The sequence below is a fragment of the Chamaea fasciata genome, unplaced genomic scaffold, assembly GCF_029207755.1.
Source record: "Chamaea fasciata isolate MVZ Bird 193981 ecotype frontalis unplaced genomic scaffold, bChaFas1.0.hap1 SCAF_3, whole genome shotgun sequence".
In the NCBI taxonomy this organism is placed as follows: domain Eukaryota; kingdom Metazoa; phylum Chordata; class Aves; order Passeriformes; family Sylviidae; genus Chamaea; species Chamaea fasciata.
This window is the reverse complement of record NW_027094088.1, coordinates 12,456,930-12,476,494: the sequence shown is the minus strand read 5'-3', so window position 1 is coordinate 12,476,494 and position 19,565 is coordinate 12,456,930. Positions and strand designations below refer to the sequence as shown.

The following is a 19,565-nucleotide window of genomic DNA, read 5'->3' as shown; positions in this document are numbered from 1 at the left end:
TCTCTAACAGTTTAAAGTTAGAAAGTGTATGTTTAATTACGACGCCAGGCAGCGTGCAGGATAGCTCCCAAACACACGCGCACCTACAGAAGATCACAGGGTCTTTTTATGTACAGAAGTATTGAATACCCAAAACACAAATGTATATTCATGACTTCAGTACATCCCATTCCCCGCTTTGTATGGTAATTAGCCAAAAGCTATTAAGCATGCATGGTTTGTTCTTTGAAATGGGTCGGTGGTCTTTTTTATGGGGCAGGGTCTCAAAATGATGAAGTAAGTGAGTCTTCTTCGCTTTGACTTTTTAACCTTTTAGTGTTGTGTGACTACTGAATCCTGTTTTCCCAGGAGTATTTGATTTATGAATTCATTGTCCTTCTTGAAGCCTATTGATTAGTCAGAATACAAAAACATAAGTTGACAGGCCTCATGATTTATCAGTTCCTTAAATCCGGCTTCTGCTTATCAAAAGGGAAGTCTATCTGTCTTACTTCAGCAATATCTGGTTTAACTAAAATCTTTAATTCTTCAAAATTAATGTTTCAGGGACAAAGGCAGGACAACTGATCCCAAGTGGCACAAGGGATATTCCTTATCATATGGTGTCATACTGAACAATAAAACTGGGGAGAGTTGGCTGCTGGTTTCCAGCCCAGTGCTCTGGTACTTCTTGGGCAATGGTCAGCAGAGGAAGAGCAACTGTTATTGCTCATCACTTGATATATATAATCTCTTACCATTATTTCCCCTTCCTTTTCTGCCCTGTGGAACTGTCTTTATCCAAATCTATAAGCTTTACTTTTTTTAATTTTCTCCCCCAATCCACTGGGGAGGAAGTAGGGGAACACCTGTGTGGTGTTTATCTGTCTGCTAGGTTAAACCAAAGCAGTTTAGAAGAGGAGCACAATCTTAAAGCCCAAATAACCCAAGTAAAAACTTTCCCAAAAGCATTTCCTGAAAGAATCACAATCTTGCTCAAAAAGTGGGAGAAAGGAAAACACCACAGGCTGCCTACACAAGCCCCAACTTGGTTTGTGTTTTACAGGTGAAAGAGAAGAGAGCTTTGAGCTCTGGTTCCTGTCCTCCCCATTCCCCAGAAGATCTACCACAGAGCAAGCAAAGTGAATGACCAACTTTCTCATGTTGGAAGTGAACATTTTCAACGAGAACTTGGACACCATCCGTAGAGCTTGTTACGATACCTTTTAGTCTCCTCCAGTCTGCAAGCTAAGCTAGGCTTAGCATGGCTGAGGTGGGCCTAGCCATGCATTTCTCACAGGTGAAATGAGAAAAAATCCCAGCCAAGCAGAGCAAGAGGAGGGAAAGGTAGTCTGTGTGTGGCAGAGGACAGTTCTGTTTGAGGTGTCTGTACCCTGTTTCAAAGTATCAAGTGTTTAGCAGCAATAGGAGACCCAGTTGTCTCCACTTAGTACAGTTTCTTCCCAAAATTTGCTCTGCGTGTGGAGGCAAAAAATAAACCAGTGTGGCTTAAGACCGAGCTTTTTCCCTGTTGAAGCCTGGGGGGAGCCATCCCAGGAAGAGACAGGAGATGGTGCTCTAACAGCACCGGAGGAACAATAATTACCCATCACACCTCCAACGGGTCAATTACCATCAAAGTAAAAATAAAAAATCCCCAACCAACCAAACCCAGGAAAAAAACCAAACAGCGACTCAGCCACCGGGTAAATGTTTTCACTACCAAAACTTCAAGTTTGCCACTCATCCTAATGTTTTAAACTTTGGAGTGTGAAGGCTACACGTGCCAGGCAATACCTGCCAGCTGTACACTGTCAGTTCACAATGCAGCCAGCTACCACAGTCAGTGTTTCTCTAGGAATTGAAAAACAATTTTGCACTCGATTCCATGTGAAAATGGCAGCTGGGTCTGCCCACCCTCCAACTAGCCTTTGGACAGTTGGCTACTACTAGTGAGGCAACCACTCAGAAGAGGCTCATTGGTTGACAGCAGAATCAGGCCTCATGAAAACAAGGATGAGCTCTCTTCCAGCTCAGGAGAGGTCTCATGGTCCTGCAGCAGCTGAACTCTGACCTCTTGTATGAGGCCTGCGAAAATAAATGAGCAGATCATGCTTCCAGTTTGTCATCCATGTTTTAAGGGATAATTAAGCTTTCTACACATAAGTGTTTTCATACTGAGTATTGGAGCTACTATAGTAGCTTCCTCAAAACATTACATTTCCTACCAGTTTGGAATACAGACAGCTTTACTAGGGAGACTGACAAAACCCAAGACACTATTTATGCTACCTTTTAGCATTTACTCCCTTTTCAGATAAGAATGTCAGGCTGATAGATCAGCCAGGTTCATGAAGAACCAGAGTGACAGAAAGATCATTTCTCTGATTCATCCAGAAATAGATCGGAGAAATCCCTATCTGTAAGAAACAAAATAGAAATTACTTTTCCCTTATAGGCACTTTTTTCCAGATCTGAGAAGTCTTTTTACAGCTTCAACACTAAGAAGTTTCAGATACCACAAAGGTCATCTAAGTCAGATAAACCCAATACCAAAATTTAAAGAGCTTAATAAACCATCTCTCTACTTCCTAAAGCTCTTCCCTGAGAAGCTTTCTCTCCCTTTTCTTATTGCCAGTGAATATGATTATAGAGCATAAAGTGACATACCTGCATGATAAAGTCGTGTTGTTTTCCTGAAGTTATCTTCTAGCTGCAGTAGAGCACAAATGTTGTCTCTGCAGCAGCAGGACTCAGGATCCCATTGTGTCAGGTCCCCTTTGAAGACAGAGAGACAAAGGCAACCCCAGCCCCACATCTCAATGAAATTACCTTGGGTGGAATAAAGGATGTCTGATTCAAGACTGCCTCTAGGGAAGAGAGCACCATATTCCCCTTGGCTTCTCTGTACTGAGTGGTTAAAGGGGGCAGAAGAACAAAGCTCCAGTCATTTCACCTCCACATCTCTTTTGTAAGAGCTCTTGTGCTTCTGTAGAGGTATGCATCCCTTTCACTTGGAGACAATACTGCAGAAAAAGGAGAGCCTGCTCTCCTCACATCGCTGGGACAATCAAGGCCCCTTGCTCCAGTACACACCTAACTGCTCCCACACAAGGAGCCTTTGCCTGTGCATCCATAGCCTCCCTGCATGGGACAGGAGCCATGGGAGTTTTTTTTATTCTCTGTACATTAGCCTCTGTCCTCCATCCACACTGTAAGGAGGTAAATGGAAATCAAGCAAGATTTGGACACTTTCATATGTGATCCAGACTGCTTTTAGAAAGTGCAAAACTCCTGGACAGTATTGAAAATGCTGATGTAAAGTCTCTTACCCTTATATAGTAAACTGTTCCAAAATCTACATTTACCCTTTGTCAGGGTACCCGGGATGCTGCTAACTCAGCCAGAGGTGCTTTCCCACCACCCTCCCCCAACACAGTGTCCAAAGGGCTTGTTTTCAGCCAGGCACATTTGAAAATAGCCAGATGCAACAAGCCCTGTGTGGTGTTTGACCCCGACTGTTCTCCCCTGTGCTGGGAGACGTTGTGAAGATACTGAGTAATTGTGGAGAGATCCAGCCTAGCCAGAGCCAGCTGAAGCCACAGGCAGGAAGTGGTACAGGGGCCAGACTGTGTGTGCACAGCCCTTGTTCACCCCACTCTGCCTCCCAGTGTGTCATTCCAGCTCTCTGCTAGTCTGGATGCTGGAGTCCAAAATTTCTCTCTGTATCATCAGACCAGAGGAACCCTTTCACTTGTGGAAAACATACCTTCCCAGAACACCTCTTTCTCTAGCTTCCAGTGGAGATACTGGAATGTATGTGACACAGCTGCAGAACACACCACCAGAAATTTGATGATGAAGGAATAAATACAGCAGATGCATCACTAGGAAGTAATCCAGGAAATGAAGCACAGATGTACATAAGAAAAATCAGGGGTTTAATGATAAATTAGCAGGTAAGAAAGATAATAAAGAACCAGCAAGTGTTTGACATATTCAGTATCTGTTTGACATATTCAGAATCTTTCCCACATCAGATTCATAGTCTTCAATTAGGTGGAAGCTATGATGGGAGAAAAGTGTCAGCTTTTTAACTTAAGTATCCATCAGTAGCATTAATCTGAAAGCAAAATTTGGGCTTTCATTCTTGGTACCACTTGTTAGCAAGTTTTTCTGATCAGCTGTAAGGGACTGATAAGTGTTAAGACTAAAATGTCTCAACCTTGTTTGAAGTTTATTTTGAACTGTTGCTTAGAAATCTGTTTTAACTTTAACCACCTTAGTTACCATCTCCAATTTTGGTTCAAGAATGGATCTACATTTCCACTTCAACCTTGATCTTCAGCACTGACTCCACTTCCAGTCCACTCCCAGGATAGTTCACACAGCTGATATATGGCTGGTTTGTCACTCCATGTCCTGAAGTTGCTTACAAATTTAGAAGTCTGCTTTTAAAAAAAACAAGCTGCTTTGTCACTTTGGCAGTGAAGAATGAATCCAGTTTACAGTTTTCTTTCACTTTAGAACTCCAACCACTCTGTCATATAAATACAGTTTGATGGAGAAATTTCACCACCTTCATGACAATCATCAAAAACCTGCAAAAGAAAACCTTGTGTCAGCAGAGTAATTACTCCCAGCTGGATGGTGCTTGCTGTGTGTAACATGCTCTCACATTTTCTGCTTCTTTCCCAGTAGATCAGCATTAGTGTAACAGAGGCCAAAACCTAGGAAGTCTTATGGCAGCTCTGAGGGAGAAGTGAAAATCAGACCCCACCCCAAAGGGACACACTGGCAAGTTTTACCTACAAACCAGTTCACAGTCCAGGGAGGAAAGACCAAAAGCTAGACAGAAATAATTTAGCTTGGTAAAAACACAGGCAAACCTGGGATCAGAAATAATAACATAATTTGGAACAAGCTACACTTGACAGCATCCTCTCACATACAGTCCAGTAAAGCGACAGGCTGGAAGTGGAAAACACCTGGCAGAGCAGGTGTTTAGACCAACTACAGAATCTGTTACACCACAGCTAAGGCATCACGGGCAGCTTTTAAGCACAGCTGGCTTAGTCCTGAGGCTGACTTGGAGAAAGAAGTGGCCATGTGCCATCTGGCAAGGCCTGTGTTCAAGAGCTGCATGCATCACTAATGATACACAGAATTTGTTACTCACAGGGCAGAGTCCACAGGGTGTCCTGACCAATCCAGTGGGCTGGATGAGAGGACTAACGGCTCTGTACAGCCTCATCTGCCCATCCACACTGCCCACTGTCCCCTCCTTGGCAGCAATAATGGTCATCTCCACTTTGCCATCATAGATCAAAGTATTCAAAATGGTCTCAATGTCTTCCATTGACAACTCTACCTAAGAAAATTTGTGAAATAGATGTTAGGAAACATGCGTGCCAGTGAGTCCTGCAAGAAGGAAATGAGCAAACACCATGAATAACAAATCCATAGAGTTCTAACCTAATCCAGAAAAAGACACCAGTCTCACTGGGAACTTTATGGAGTTGTGCAGATGCAAGAAGAAAAGCAAATACTAATACCTCCTACCTCCTGAGCACTTTTGATTTGCAGTAGCCTTGGTCTTACCAAAAGGGACTTCCCAATGTACCTGAGATGTCTCCATTATCCTAGCACAATACAGTTCCAGTTTTGCAGAAAAACAATTGTGGAAGAGGAAATAGACAAGACTGCTAAAGATATACATGTTGATGGTGACCCTCCCCTCAAATTCCTCAAAGCACATATGCAAACTGAAGAGAAATTATGAAATTTAAATCAGCTGGGACAGTTAACAAGGATGTGAATGCCTTTCTTTTACACATTTTTGAAAATCTGCATGCACAAGCTATCCTGGAATGCCAGGCAGTATCAGTGACCCTCCCCAAAAAGCAATGAACCCACAAAGCTCACCTCCACTACACAAGCTGTGGGGTTCTAAGACACTTATGAGACCTTCAGCAAGTTTGCAGTACTCAGCTCCTACAGCTAATCATGCACTGACAATTTGAATAATAGTGAGATGAATCTGTTCTCACCTTACTGATGCCCAGTTCACAGATGTATTTCCACACCTCGTGGGATGAGGCAAACGAGCTGTTCCTCTGTATCATTGGGTTCTGTTTGCTGTCTCGAGCTGCCTCTGCCTGAGAAAAAGCAAAGGTTAGTTATAGTCAGCACTAACTGCCAAGAGTCTCCTTCCTGTTTCAGTTTCAGGCAGACTCAAAAATGAAACTTGTTTTCCATTTCTGGGACATTTTTAGCATTTAAAGCCATGTTATTAAGACTGGTGTATGTGAGACAATGCAGTGAACAATCAAATATAATTTTACAATAAATGACATAAAATTTACACTGTAATTCAGATTAATATGAAGGAATACCAGCATTTGGCATTTTGTTGACAAATAAAAGTTTCTGCTGTACCTGGAGCCAGTTAAAAATATATTGTAACAGAATAGACAAATGCTACAATCTGCAGACATATTTAATGAACCAGGGACAATTTAAACTAGGGGCAATTGTCTGCTAGGCAGAGCTACCTGTCCGACTGCTGCCTTACACCCCCTCAGAGAAATGAGGTGCTCTGCAGAAACCAGTGATATTTCCTAGATTTTTTGGTCCTGTGCTCTTCACTGCCTGGTTTTTGTCTTAGTTTAAGACAATTATACAGGGTGGAGATGCCAAAATGAGTTACTTCCCCTTTAGTTTTAACCAATCTCCTTTCACCAATAAAGAAATAAAATGGGAAAAGATTGAAGAGAAAAAATATCAAATTAAAGATAACAGCCTCCGCGGTTCCAGAACTTCCACAGACAACAATCAAAGTGGGACAGGGACAAAACAAAACCCAGACAAATAATTTTCATCCAAAAGGCTCCAATGCTGCCAAAAAAGCTGGGGAAAACTTCCCAGCAAGTGGCAGGTCTGCCGCCTCCTTGACAAATGGCTGGAAAATCGTGGAGAGAGGGTCTGACTCCTCCTCAGCTGTCCCGAGCAGCATCGGGAAAAGGTATTGTGAAATTCCCTCTGGAGCAGGTCTGGACTGCAAAATGTAGCTTCTCAGGTTGCGACTTGGAGATCTGCCCCAGGAAACCTCCCTCAGGCACCCATGGAGAACAAAAGCGCTCCCCTCAAATCTGTTTCCTGTTTTTAAAGAGATCCTGCACCCTGCTTCCAGGATAAAACACACAAGTTTCTCTTTCTGGGTTGGTGGGTCTTAGGGATGGTAATTCTCTTGGGCTGGCATACAGAAGATAAGGAATACACAATTTTGGGTCACCTAGGAGAGTCTGTCATTGGACCTCGGAGATAAAAGGCTTCCCTCCCTGTCCAGGGTGTAAAAATATCCATCATTAAAATACAACACCATCACACTTACTGTGACAAAAGTAATAGTCCAGTACTGATTTGCCAATCTAGCTGCAATGATGGCCAACACCTATGGAAAATCTAAGCCTTGCCTAGCACCTGTTTACAAAACAAATGGCAGGTGACTTTGGCACTCACCTTACTCTGTAGAAACTTAAAACACTGTTGATTTAATACCTCCACAAACTCAGACTCAAAGTCCTGGTCACTGTACCAGGCACCTCCAGTGACAGAGCGGTCGGGCTGCAGGTTGTACAGCATATAGACCTTCTTCTTGGATGCCTGTTGGAGGGAAATTAACAGCTCTCAAGAGCTGAAAGCCTTCATAAGGAAGGAACATTTAAGCAGATAATCTGCAAAAAAAGTTTATTACTCCTATACCTAAGGCACAGCAATCCTCCTGACTTTAGATAACCTCAACCTATTTGACCCTCAGGTAAAATAGAGATCAACCCATTTTGATTCCTAATCATTTTATAAGTGTTGGAACACTAGATGAAGCCAGCATCTTTCACAAGAACACGAAAAAGCTACTGCTTTTCTATGTCCAACTTCTCTACCTCCCTCTGCTTTACCAGACCCAGTGTGAACCAGATAACTGAAGACAGCAAAGAAGCTGACCTGTGGACCCAGTATCTCTTGCACTTAAAACCTGCACACTAAAGGCGAAGAGTCAAACACTGGTGCACAGCCAAAGAGAAAGCTGGAGGTAAAATGAGGTTTCTCTGCTCCCAGGCCCTTGTTAAAAGCATACAAGGCAGACAGCAGATGTTTGAAATTGTTAAAAAGTCACAAAATACTCACTGCCACAGATTTAACTGCTTTAATTAGTTTCTTGCTTTCTAAGTTTTTCAGGATCTTGTTGATCTCTGTTAAAGGCAGATTACTTTTGTACCTAATGTCCCTGCTCCAAATACCTGTTAAAAAACAGAGAAGTGAACAGAAATAAATAGAAGAAACCATTTGTTTCTGTACATACCAACCAAAAGTTACATCAGAACGCTGCTTGGGTTGCTTGCCTGCCACTCCTAGCAAAAGGGAAGGAATGGACAGAAGGATTTGGGAAAAATGAGCAGGTGTGGGGGTATTAGATTTTATATTTGTATTGTCTGGGCAAGCATTTACGACTTTGGACAGGAATGGCCCCGTAAGTAAACAGAGTTAGTACAATTCACAATCATAATTTAAAGTACCTTTGTTGCCTGCATCCTCTATGATTTGGTAAACCAGCTTCTCTTGATTGTCAGAGCCTTTCATTTTACTGCAAAACAAGAAAGACATCAGGATTTTTGAAAGGTCCAAATTTTGAAAGTTAGATTTGGTTTAAACTACAAACAAGAATTGTGTTCCAAATATGTTTACCCAGCAGACACAGGCTTACCTCACATTTTGGGAATCTTTGATTCTGTACAGGAGGCCTGCACTGCTTCTCAGAAGGTCCAGCTGCCCCTAGGAGAGATGGGCACAATGCATTTACTTTCCTTCAAACAGCTTGTTTCAGAAGGTTTTTTTAGGAATATTCTGAAATTCTAAAATGAAAACCTTATTTAATGTTAAATAAATAAAGAAAATACAAAAACTAACGTTTTTAACCACTGAAAACAATAACAGCTTTGAGGATATCTTTTCCCCCTGGCAAGTTTCTACTTATCATCAGAAATATCAGAAATAACAGCTATCAGAAATCAAAAACAGTTCCTGACCCTTCCTGCAACATCTGCACAATTCCTATTATTTCTCCTGACTTTCACATGGTACAAGGGACATCAAGTTCTTGTATACTTTGCTCTCAGTTTCCACCAAAGCACTCATTTGCATGGCAACCCAGAAATCACAGTGGAGCTCTGGAACAATTCCAAATTCCAGCAGCAAAGTTCTACTTCTTACTAAGTGGCCATCAACTGGAAAGCTGACAACTTTGATGGGCAGTGACTGTTAGAAGCAAATTATTGGCATCTCTCTCACACACAAAACGATTGTTCTGCTCTGCATGCTTGTGGCCAGAAAAAGTCCTTATTTCCTGCTTTGAAGAGGAAAGCAATTAGACAACCCTAAGAGTGTAAGTGTAACAGCATTAACATTCACTCGTTCGTTGCCAGCTGATCCTTTCCTACAGTTGCAGCCTTGGTTCTTATAGATTTAGCAGGCTTCCCCTGTGTGCCATCAGAGCAATCCACAAGCTTGGGATTTTGTGAGGGGTTCAGAGAACACCTTCACATATGAGAGTATGGGCTAACATCCATCCTTTTTTTCTACAGCTAATTAATTCCCCATCACTAATGGGCCTTGTGGTTATGTATGTACTGGGGAAGATGAGGAAGGTGGGCTGTCCTTACCATGGAGAGCAGCCTGTTGATGGCCACAGCTCTCTGCTGGGCTTCCATGTGAGGCATGTCATTCTGGATCACCTGGTCTGTGATGCCATGCGGGAACTGGTGGCACAGCTCAATGATCCTGCAGGAGGAGAGAAGCAGCTTTAAAAGTCATGTTCTGCTGCATCCAAAACCAAATCCAAACAGTACTGGAGTCGAGATGGAAGAGAATGACAAGAAAAACTCAGGAAAAAAGTACCCATAAATTGCTTCTTGAGGGAGCTCGGCACCAGCTCCCTATGCTCCATTTCCCTTTCTAAGACCAGAAAAACTCGGGACAGCCGAAAGTGACCTGACCCAAAGCCCACTGCCCCCTAAGCACCTCCCAGCACGAAACTCTCAGTGCCCCCAACAACCATCTCCTTCAGCACCTATTTCCTGATTAACACTCGGGCGTCGAACCACCCTCCTCAGGCCTTGAACAACAAGGCCCCGCCACGCCTGCTGCCCCCCCGCCCCAAAACACGTCCTTCGTGGCCTCCACACACCCACCCCTGCCCGGCAGCCACCTTGCCCGCCTTCGGGCGCCCCCAGCACCTGCTCTCGATGTCCATGGGATCGGGCACCTCCGGCTTCACCTTCACCTCCGCCATAGCAGGGCGGGCTCCGCCGCGGCGAGATGACGTAATACGCACTACGACGGGGGCGGGCGGAGCCGGTTGCTACGCAACAGTCAATGGGCGGGTGCAGCGGCCGGCGCGCGGCGTCCCTGGAAACGGGAGCGGGAGGAGTGGGATCCAGAGGATCCAGCGGGGTGAGCAGGGGCTGGACAGCGGGGTTGCAGCGGGGCGAGATGTGGGGGCCGCGCCGTGGAGGGGCGGCGAGCGGGCCCTGGCCGCGTCCGGGTGTCAATGGGGCCGCGTGCGTTCCGCCAGGGATGCGATCCCAATAGGCTGGAGAGGAGCCCCGCGTACCTTTGGTCCAGGTGTGCCAAGAGCATTTGGGAGCGTGAGGGAAAGGCTGTCAGCGCCATCAGGTCAGGTAAAGATCTGATCCCCATGTGGTTGGTGGCTGTGTGTCAGAGGATGGGCCAGACTCTGCTCGGTGGTGCCGAAAAATGGGACAAGAGCCAACAGAGAGAATCTGGGACACGGCAAGTTCCACTTGAACCCGAGGAAGAACTTCTTCCCTGTGAGCTTCACTGAGCACTGGGACAGATTGCCCAGAGAGGGTGGGGAGTGTTCCTCACTGTCTGCATTGATGAGTAGCATAAGAGTTGTTTCTGGAGCACTGGAGGGTTGGTTAGAAAACCAAATCCTTGTGGCAAAGATGTGTTTCCTGGCCCCGAATATCAATTCCCAAGATCTGGAGTACATGTCTTTGTTTTGTAAAGTGTCATCCTATATACAAATGCAATTTTTCATTCCTGAAATACATGACATGAGAATGACTGTGTACATCAGGATAAATCAGGTTTGGCACCTGTTTTATGGGTAAGTTCTTGAGTCACATGATAACTGGCATAAGTTTAAGAAATAGCTGTTTTTCTTTAGTCTTTTTCAGGGCATCCTCTACTTATTCAGGTGGCCTTAGTGGAACAAGGCTGGCAGGATTAGGGTGGAGATTCCTGTCCTTTATTCCTTCCATGTATCACTGACATATGGTGCTAAAGCTATTCTAACTCAAACACATGGAATCACAATCACAGGATGGTTTAAAGAATTCAGTGTTCTCTCTTAAAAGAGAAACAAAGACAAAGAGTCATGTTAAAAGTCTGTATTTCTCAGTGCATTCTTCTTTTTAGGAAAATGATTGTCTGCCTTTTTACTTTTCTATTTTAAGGATCACTGCTGGGAAAAATGACAGCTGGCTGTGTCTCAGTTCCTCAGATCATCCCACTTCGAATCCCACCTCCAGGGAAAGCTCAACAGGAAATAGACACAAATACTCTCATAGAAATGAAATCAGGTATGAACTAGAGCTTTAACTCCATCTCAAATCTTTACCTATGTGTCCATTTGAAATATTTGCACTTTATACCTTTTTTGCATTTAATTATGATTTTTGGAGTGTGCATTTCATTAAGGAACTTACAAAATTAACCAAAAGGTTTGATGCACCAAATATATTTGCATGTAATTTTATGCATCCAAACAATATTACTGACATAAAAGTTAGATTTGTTAGCAGTCTTAATTGCTACCAAGGCCAAACTTTTAAGCTGTTGCATTTTGCTTTGACTGCAAAAACAGTGCTTGAAAGAATCCTGTGCCAGGCTCACTCCCAATGTTGTCATTACAATTTTTGACTTGTCACCTTTTTGAATTGTCAGTGACAAAAAATACCCTTTCTGTCATCAGAATGGACAAGCTGCTGCAATGTTTTCATGCAAAATCATTTCACAGGTACTTTGCTGTCAGAAATACTGCTTACAAAAAATTGCGTTTGTTGAGTAACTGATATTTCATAGGAGAAACAGTTTTCATCTCTAACATTCGGTCACTTATGGAACTGCTTTATTTTCTTTATGTAAGAAAAATCAAGCACGGTAGTGAGTATTTGTGCGCTCGATATTTTCTGAGCCTGAGAATTGCTGAGCTTTTCCCAAGGGAAACTTTTCAACAGTTTTCTTTTTCTCAAAACAACCTTGTGTAAACAATATTCCTTTCCCATAACAACAGGTGTTGTTTGCTATTTCTGTTACTTAGCCAATGAGAAAAGTGTCAGTCCTATAGACCAATAACGTACCTTTTTAACGCAGCATGTTATAAAAGAGCTCAATAAATTGTAAATAAAGCCTTCTGATTTCTACTGCCTTCTGACTAGAGTCAAGCATCTTTATTTCGTGTCCCATTGCGACAAGTATTTTGTTATTCCAAGTTTGCCTACAGTCTGAGGAATTACTTTTTCTGTTTCTTTCAGATACATCTGGGGCCTCTATTTATTACACTTTGGATGGAAGTAAACCAGAACTCATTAGGAAACCCGGCTATGGGACGTGTAACGCTTTGGAGTATAAGGGTCCTATCGTATTACCAGTGGGGAAAATAATGGTCAAGGCCATGGCAGTTACAAAGTGAGTGTCCTGTTTTGTTTTATTTTAGTCCTGACATCCCTGTCATAGCTTGTGTTGTTTAAAGCACTCCATACCCTGCAGGTGAGAGATGAGCCTTTCCCCCAGCAGTTTGCAATCTAAATGGTCCTCATAAATAGCACTGACTTGGCTTTCTCAGGATAACCTTTATCCATCAAGTGTTTGTGTGATTGGATTATCTCTTGGATGTTATCTCCTGGACTCTGGGTGTCCAATGATGGATGTGCTGTCCTGAGAGCTCATTCTTTGAAATGTGATCAGCAGAAATGCCAGAGAAACCAGGGTGGTGTTTCTGGGGTCATCCAGTGGTTCAGTGGATTTATAGAAGTTGGTCGTCCCAGGAATTTGCTTAGTTTCTCCCAAAGGATCACAGAACGCTGAACCTCACAGTTTAAGTACAATGTTGAGTGAAGCAAAAATACAATACACAGCAAGAAAGCTGGATTTTGCTGCACAGCTACTGACTTTGTCCAAACTAACTAATGCTTAAAGACAGAGAGAGGACACATAAATTCTCTGTCGGTACTGTATTGCATTATCTTTTCTTTCCAAGGGAGCAGAAACTTCCACTCCACTTGGAGATTTGTTTACTGTTCTCTGTTAGTAGCACCTGCAGCCAGCCTGTGTTTGTGTCTGCATTGGAATGTAACATTATATAACACACAAAACCTAGGCCTGTGTTTATTTTCTTTCTATCACTACCTAGATTAACACTTGTTTCCAGTCTGGTTTTATTAAGATGTTTTCAGAGATTCACTATAATGACAATAAATCATTAAAGAGTGGTTTGGACATTTACAGCAATTTCAATCCACTGCTGTAATTTAATAGATATTAGAGAATGACAGTTGTTTTTTCAAATAAATGTTGCCCAGGATTCTACTGCAATAATGACTGGCAGGCTTGGAAAGGGTGTTCCACCTACTAAGCCACATCCATCAGGGATTTTCTTTTTGCAGCACACAGGTCTGGGGCAGGTTCACAGCTTTGTGAATACTGATTTTCAGGGACTACAGGGAGAGTTCAATTGTGACAAAAGTGTTTGTGGTAGAGTACCAGCAACCAAACATTGTTTTCCCTGTTGAAGATGATGACAAGAATTTCCTAAAAGGTATGGCCAAACAGGTAAGTTTTAGAACTTGTAACCCCTTGTGTGAGTATAAAATGTTGTATATAATGTGTTATTTACAGATTAAGCTTTGTCTGCCAGTTTTATTCACATGTCTTATTTTCTCTGTTTGCCCATCTTTGCTGCTTTGGTCCTTTATGTAATATTAAAATTTCAAGGGGACAGTTCCCTCTCCATAGTATTTTATGACTAATTGAGGTCAAATATTTTAAAAAATACATTTATAAGTTAGGCTTTTCAAATACTTGTATTGAAAATAAATACTTTAGGCATGTACTTGTAAAATTTTAACAAATAACTATAGCAAGAGAGGATTAGAATTATTCCAAAAATATTATTTGGAATTCACACGGAATTATGTTTTAGAATAAAGAAGGTAGAACATTTACTACAAAACCTAAGAAGAATAGGCTGAATGTGGAAATCAAGCCTGCCTGGGATGAAATGCCCCAAGACCTTCAAGGTACAGTATCACTTCATAAAACTGAGATGGTCTTCTGTTCTAGTAGAAAATAGCGTAGAGTTTTCCTCTTGTATCACTTGTAAATTTGGGGTAATTTTAAAACCCTCTCAGAACACAAAACATCCTCTGGAAATTCCAGTTCTGATTGCTCAACACTGCAAATAGAGAACAAAATTTAAGTTCCATAGATTTCATTTGACTTCTTAAAAACATTAAAATGTCATTCATTTCTCAGCAACACAACAAGGCCCTGTCTGTATTTCTCTTTGTACCAGAAAATGCTGTTAAATTGATGGGATTGCAAATCCTTTACAGAGTTTCTTTACTGCTGTTTGCTTGCAGTAAGATTCCAAAATAAATACACTAAATGAAAATGAAAGCTTCGCCCAGAATTCTCTGTAGATAAAGCCTCTTATTCCATGGTAAGAGCAATGGGACTGTTTTAGAGCAGGGAATTGTGTTAATGTTTACTCATTAATTTACTCTTAGGAGCTGGGGTTTTTTGAGCATGTAGGAAGGAAGAAAATTGTAAATAAATTAAAACACAAAAGTAAGTTCTGTCAGAGAGATGCAGGGTTTCTTGCAGTTTAATTTCCCGTAATTCTATGCTGCTTATTTGAACCCAAAAGGCAAATGCCAAATGTGTTTTTAATTATGCAAGAGTATGTAACATTCATGTTCAGATATATATTAACTGCATGAAGAAGGTGACAGTGGAATAACAGAATTGTAATTTTAATATTGGAAACAGAAAGAAAGCCTTCTCATGGGTCCCCTCAAGGACCTCAGCTCCTTGCCAGTCCTTTGGGAGCCACAGAATGCAGAGAGGAATCCAGCTCAGCACAACCAATGGAGTCATTGCAGGTGAGCAAAGGCGTAGGCTGAAGAAAACTGTACAAGGCTGTCATCAGGACAGAAGTCTAAAAAAAGGAGGAGGTGAAGATTTGTGATCTCTCTTAGCTATTTATGCCTTTGCCTGCCTTCTACCTGATTTAAATGTAACAGTAATGATGCACTAGAATGGGAATGCCCAAAGCAGGACACAGTTGTCACTATAGACAAAACCTGGCAAAGGAAATCACTGACCGCATTCCTACTAATTCTCTTCTAATACATTCCTGAAACTGCAGTTAGCAAATACTTACTGCTGTTTGTTGGCAAGTTAATATTTAAAACTCAGTATTCAATAATGCTGTGGTAGGAGTATATAGTAAGGCATTGATTTACTTTAATTGGAAGAAGCTGTATGTCCTTATGCAGCTAATGGGGGAATCACGGATAGTAAGTACTCCTCAAAGCAGTTTATTTCAGTGCGGTTTATTTCAAATTACATCTGTAGCTGATTTTTCTACCTTTATATGCATTTTGCAAATATTTCCTTACTAAAGCCTGAAGAATTACTTCTATTTCAGTTTGCAAGTTCCTCTGCAGTGACTAGCCAAAAAAGCTTAGCAAGCACACAGGTGTCAAGGATCCAGAGCAAAACAGATTTCCTTAAGTAAGTGACTTCTCCTTTTAACATATTTGTCCTTTGGAAAGTATCTGAGCCTTTTGCAACCAAGCTGCTAATACTGTGGGCCTCTATAAAAATTAGGAAGGCAAAGACAGACACTGGCTCATAACTGGAGTGTATAATCTAGGTAGGACTTTGAAAATTCTGTTTCCTAAATGTAGTTTTCAACTGTCAGTTATCAGCTGTCTTAGCTCCCTTAAAAAAACCTCCTTGTCCTGGGTTGCAGTGTAGGATGTGCCCGAAGTATGTATTCTATCACCATCTTCATGAGCTGTTAAAATCAGGTGGGGCAGTGTTTTCTTAGGCCCCCTCCCTCTGGGCTATCTTCTGGGCTATCTTCTGTTAGTGGCCCATCAAATGCCTTGCTGCATGACTCAGGGAACTCCCTCCGGGAGCTATCTCTGTTTAATGGGCCATCAAGGACCCACTGCATGACTCACAGAATGATATGAGCCCATTGTGAGATGCCCCGCCCAGAGGGAGGAGCCAAGCATTCCCACCTGGATATAATCTGGGGTTTGGGACAGATAGGGAGCCCTTACCCACTGGATTCCCAGAGGACAAGAGCTACCAGATCTTTCTACAGGATCATTGCTTCAAGGAGACCACCTCATCTAGACTGCTTTCACCACACTACTCAGGTTATATTCTGACTCTGTCAGTGGTCTTTTGTATTATTGCATTTATTTTATTTTACTTCTTTTTTTCCTTCCTATTGAAATGTATTTCTGACTTGGAGTCTCTCACTGGTTTTGCTTTCAAACCACTACACTCCTAACACCCATACGATCAGGGGATAAACTGTCTTTTCAAATTATAGTACATCCTCAGTGCTGTAGGTGAACACTGCTCCCTGGAGTAGTCTCCCAGAACATTAATGCTTATCAGTATTGAAAAGGTTCTGTGATCAACATCAGTGGCTCCCTGTGGTGCAGTGCTGAGGCCTGACACAGACTGCCTCTCAGGAGACCTGTTTACCTCCCATAATGAGGAGGAAAGTATTAAACTCTGTAGTAGCCAGAGACCTTTCTAGCTTGCAAAGCTGTTTAGAATTCAGAACTCCATATCATGTATGTTGGGACATGGTCTGGTGTCCCACCACAGCTTGGAAACCACAACTGAGAAATCAGTAGCCTAAGTCCTGTCACAACAAATTCCAGATTGTTCATTATTATGCAGCAGTGCAATACTAAATCAAGCTCAGCCAGTTTGCTCTTATTTTCAGATGTGCACATTGTTCTACCCCTCGCCTGTCTGAGCCCTTGGCACACTTCTGCCAGAAATGTGGATCTCCTATCCCCCCTGTGCCAGTCCAGCGCTTCCCACTCCCCGAAGGAAAACAGGTCAGCAAAACATCATATCCATACATCATCCTTGGAGAGAACAACAGCTTCTGCAACTTACATAGTCAATGCTGGCAAACCTGTTACCTACTAGCACTTTTATTTGAAAGTTCTGCTCTAATTGCTTTGGTCTGTTCAATACCTTTAGCATTGGACCCAGTGAAATTCTCCAACAATGGGCAAAACTGACCATAAATTTCTTTAAGTGCCATATATTCTAAGAAGGAGAACAATGAAAAAGTTAATTATTTGCCTATGTCAGGCAACAGTACCAGCTCTGAAACTAAATGGTGGCATGTGTGGGTGTATACATCAAGTTTTTGCAGTGGTGTGTGTAACTGTCTTCCCTAAGCTCTTCCCAAGGGATAATAACCTGATCTAACAAGTCAATGGTATGTTTCCCTTCCTGTACCATCAGAAAATTGTCTGGTCTGGGCAATGCTGTAGTTTTACATAATGACAGAGATTCACCACCTCTTTAGATTAGGTTCATAATTGGGAGAATTTCAATCATCTGTATGAAGTGGATGACAGTGGAATTACAGGATTGTAATTTTAGTCTTGGAAACAGAGAGAAAGCCTTCTCACAGGTCCCCTCAAGGAACACTGCACCTTGCCAGTCCTGCCATATTTTATAGTAGAATTTTATTTTTATTGAAAATTACCTTAATAGCTTTCTGGCATTCTCTTTCCAGATGTCTTTATACTTTCTTAGTATGATCTTTTGATCTTTAAGGATCAACATCAGGATCAGTTGCTGTCAATTGCTATGTTTCCAGTGACCTTGCTGCTGATGTAGATTCCAGCTAGAAAAATACTGAAATTTCATTATAATCTTAATGATCTCATTGTGGTCCTTAACGTAACTGTAATGTTGGCTTTTCCTTCAGATGGCACCCTGCCTTGAATGCAGATATCTTGTGCCAATGAATACACCCACTTGCATTATTTGTGAGTCACCAATAGCTCCACAGCTGCAGCCCCAAAACAACACCTGCATAAAGGTAATTGAGAATAAGTAAAACAAAATAGTGATTTAACTCCTGGTATGCATTTTTGTAACAGTTGACTTCATTGCAAAAATTTTGATCCAACCTGGCTTTGTATAATTACATTATGGACAGCTTTAAGAGTTAGTGAGATTAAAAACAGCTTGAATGGAAAAAGGGATTAAAGGTTCCCCAGTACAAGAAAGACATGGACATACTTCCCTTGAGAAGGAAGAAGCAGTGGAGGTAATGTATGATGAGCTGACCTTAACCCCCATTTCCCTGTGCTGCTGAGGAAGGCAGGAGACAGAGAATCAGGAGGAAAGTTAAGTCCAGGAAGGAGACAAGGTATGGAGTTTTTTGAGATTTGGTTTAATTTCTCAATTTTCTACTCTGATTTGATTGGTAATAAATTCAGTGACTTTGCCCAAGATGAGTCTGTTTTTCCCCTGACAGTAATCAGTGCCATTAAACTCATGAGCCTTTCATTATAGTTTTTCTTCTCTGTCTAGCTGAGGAGGGGAGTAATAGAAGGGCTTTGGTGGGCACCTGCTCTTCCTCCAGGGTCAACTCGCCACCAAAGTTCTTTTAAAGCACCTCATAGTATGATGGTATTGTATTATTATTATTATTATTAATAATTGTCTATGCAGATACTGGGTTGTTTTTTGTGAGTATAGTGACTAAGCAAACTGAAACCAGAGTATACAATAACCTGGAGATGTTGATAATGAATCTCTTGAGGAAACTATACCATAATTTAAAAAAAAAATAGTAGTCCCCATGTGATGAGCAGGCAACATGGCCTAACTAAAGTGTGAAACAGCCCAGACTTGAAGGCTATCCTCTATCTGCAGGGCTGAATAAGCACATGTCTTGGTTTAGATAGACGGGTATCTGCCAGGGAGGGTTGGAGTCTCCCTTAAAATGTAAGACCCTCCCCCCCCTTTTCCAAATTATCATAAATTTGCAATTAAAAGGCCATCAAGCGAAGATTTTGGGAATAGGTGTAGCAGTTCTTTACTAGGGATACAAAAATACAGATGCTGTAGTGCAGAAGAATAAGCAGACAAATAAACTAACAAGAAATCCTAGGAAACCCTGACAGAGTCAGAAATACACCCTGACACCCTGTTGGTCAGGGTGTTGGAAGCAGTCCAAAGTAAGCCCTCCTGGAGTGGCAGATGTGGTTCTGTTGGAGTAGAGATGGTCTCGTTGAAGAAAAAGGGTCCAGTAATGGTGAGATGGGTCTGGTCTTTCTCCAGGGATCCGGTGGAAAACTGGATACCTAGTGGGACTGTGGCTTCTTTTTATGTAGGTTAAGATGGTTTGGCTCCTCCTCCCTGTGTGGAGCAGCTTA

General features: G+C 42.0%; 2 protein-coding genes across 4 annotated transcripts in view; one reads left to right on the top strand and one right to left on the bottom strand.

Annotated features, from left to right (window-relative positions):
* Positions 1-3,899: 3,899 nt before the first annotated feature.
* Positions 3,900-10,340, bottom strand: POLR3F (RNA polymerase III subunit F). Of its 3 annotated transcripts, none has more exons than XM_066178055.1 (9): positions 10,272-10,340; positions 9,699-9,816; positions 8,744-8,811; positions 8,556-8,623; positions 8,167-8,279; positions 7,501-7,644; positions 6,030-6,137; positions 5,159-5,350; positions 3,900-4,580 (listed from the first exon to the last, which is right to left on the bottom strand). In XM_066178055.1, the coding sequence occupies exons 1-9, from the start codon at positions 10,325-10,327 to the stop codon at positions 4,503-4,505; spliced, it is 945 nt and encodes a 314-aa protein (XP_066034152.1). In that variant the 5' UTR covers positions 10,328-10,340; the 3' UTR covers positions 3,900-4,502. The 3 variants fall into 3 exon arrangements, with proteins under 3 accessions (XP_066034152.1, XP_066034153.1, XP_066034154.1); XM_066178056.1 differs by lacking the exon at positions 10,272-10,340 and adding an exon at positions 10,244-10,266; XM_066178057.1 differs by lacking the exon at positions 7,501-7,644.
* A 105-nt stretch (positions 10,341-10,445) lies between these two features.
* Positions 10,446-19,565, top strand: part of DZANK1 (double zinc ribbon and ankyrin repeat domains 1) — a 35,106-nt gene continuing 25,986 nt past the window's right edge. Inside the window, 9 exon segments of the mRNA XM_066178054.1 lie at positions 10,446-10,488; positions 11,517-11,642; positions 12,597-12,750; positions 13,776-13,893; positions 14,264-14,360; positions 15,112-15,224; positions 15,773-15,858; positions 17,099-17,216; positions 18,107-18,220. Coding sequence (XP_066034151.1) covers positions 11,534-11,642; positions 12,597-12,750; positions 13,776-13,893; positions 14,264-14,360; positions 15,112-15,224; positions 15,773-15,858; positions 17,099-17,216; positions 18,107-18,220 — 909 coding nt within the window. The 5' untranslated portion in view covers positions 10,446-10,488; positions 11,517-11,533.

Excerpts from the sequence above, each read along its gene's own strand:
- POLR3F (XM_066178055.1), bottom strand. The coding sequence starts at position 10,327 with ATGGCGGAGGTGAAGGTGAAGCCGGAGGTGCCCGATCCCATGGACATC. Across the intron at positions 9,817-10,271 it reads CCCATGGACATCGAGAGCAG|GATCATTGAGCTGTGCCACC; the intron begins GTGCTGGGGGCG and ends CTCCTCCTGCAG. Across the intron at positions 8,624-8,743 it reads AAAGATTCCCAAAATGTGAG|TAAAATGAAAGGCTCTGACA; the intron begins GTAAGCCTGTGT and ends CTTGTTTTGCAG.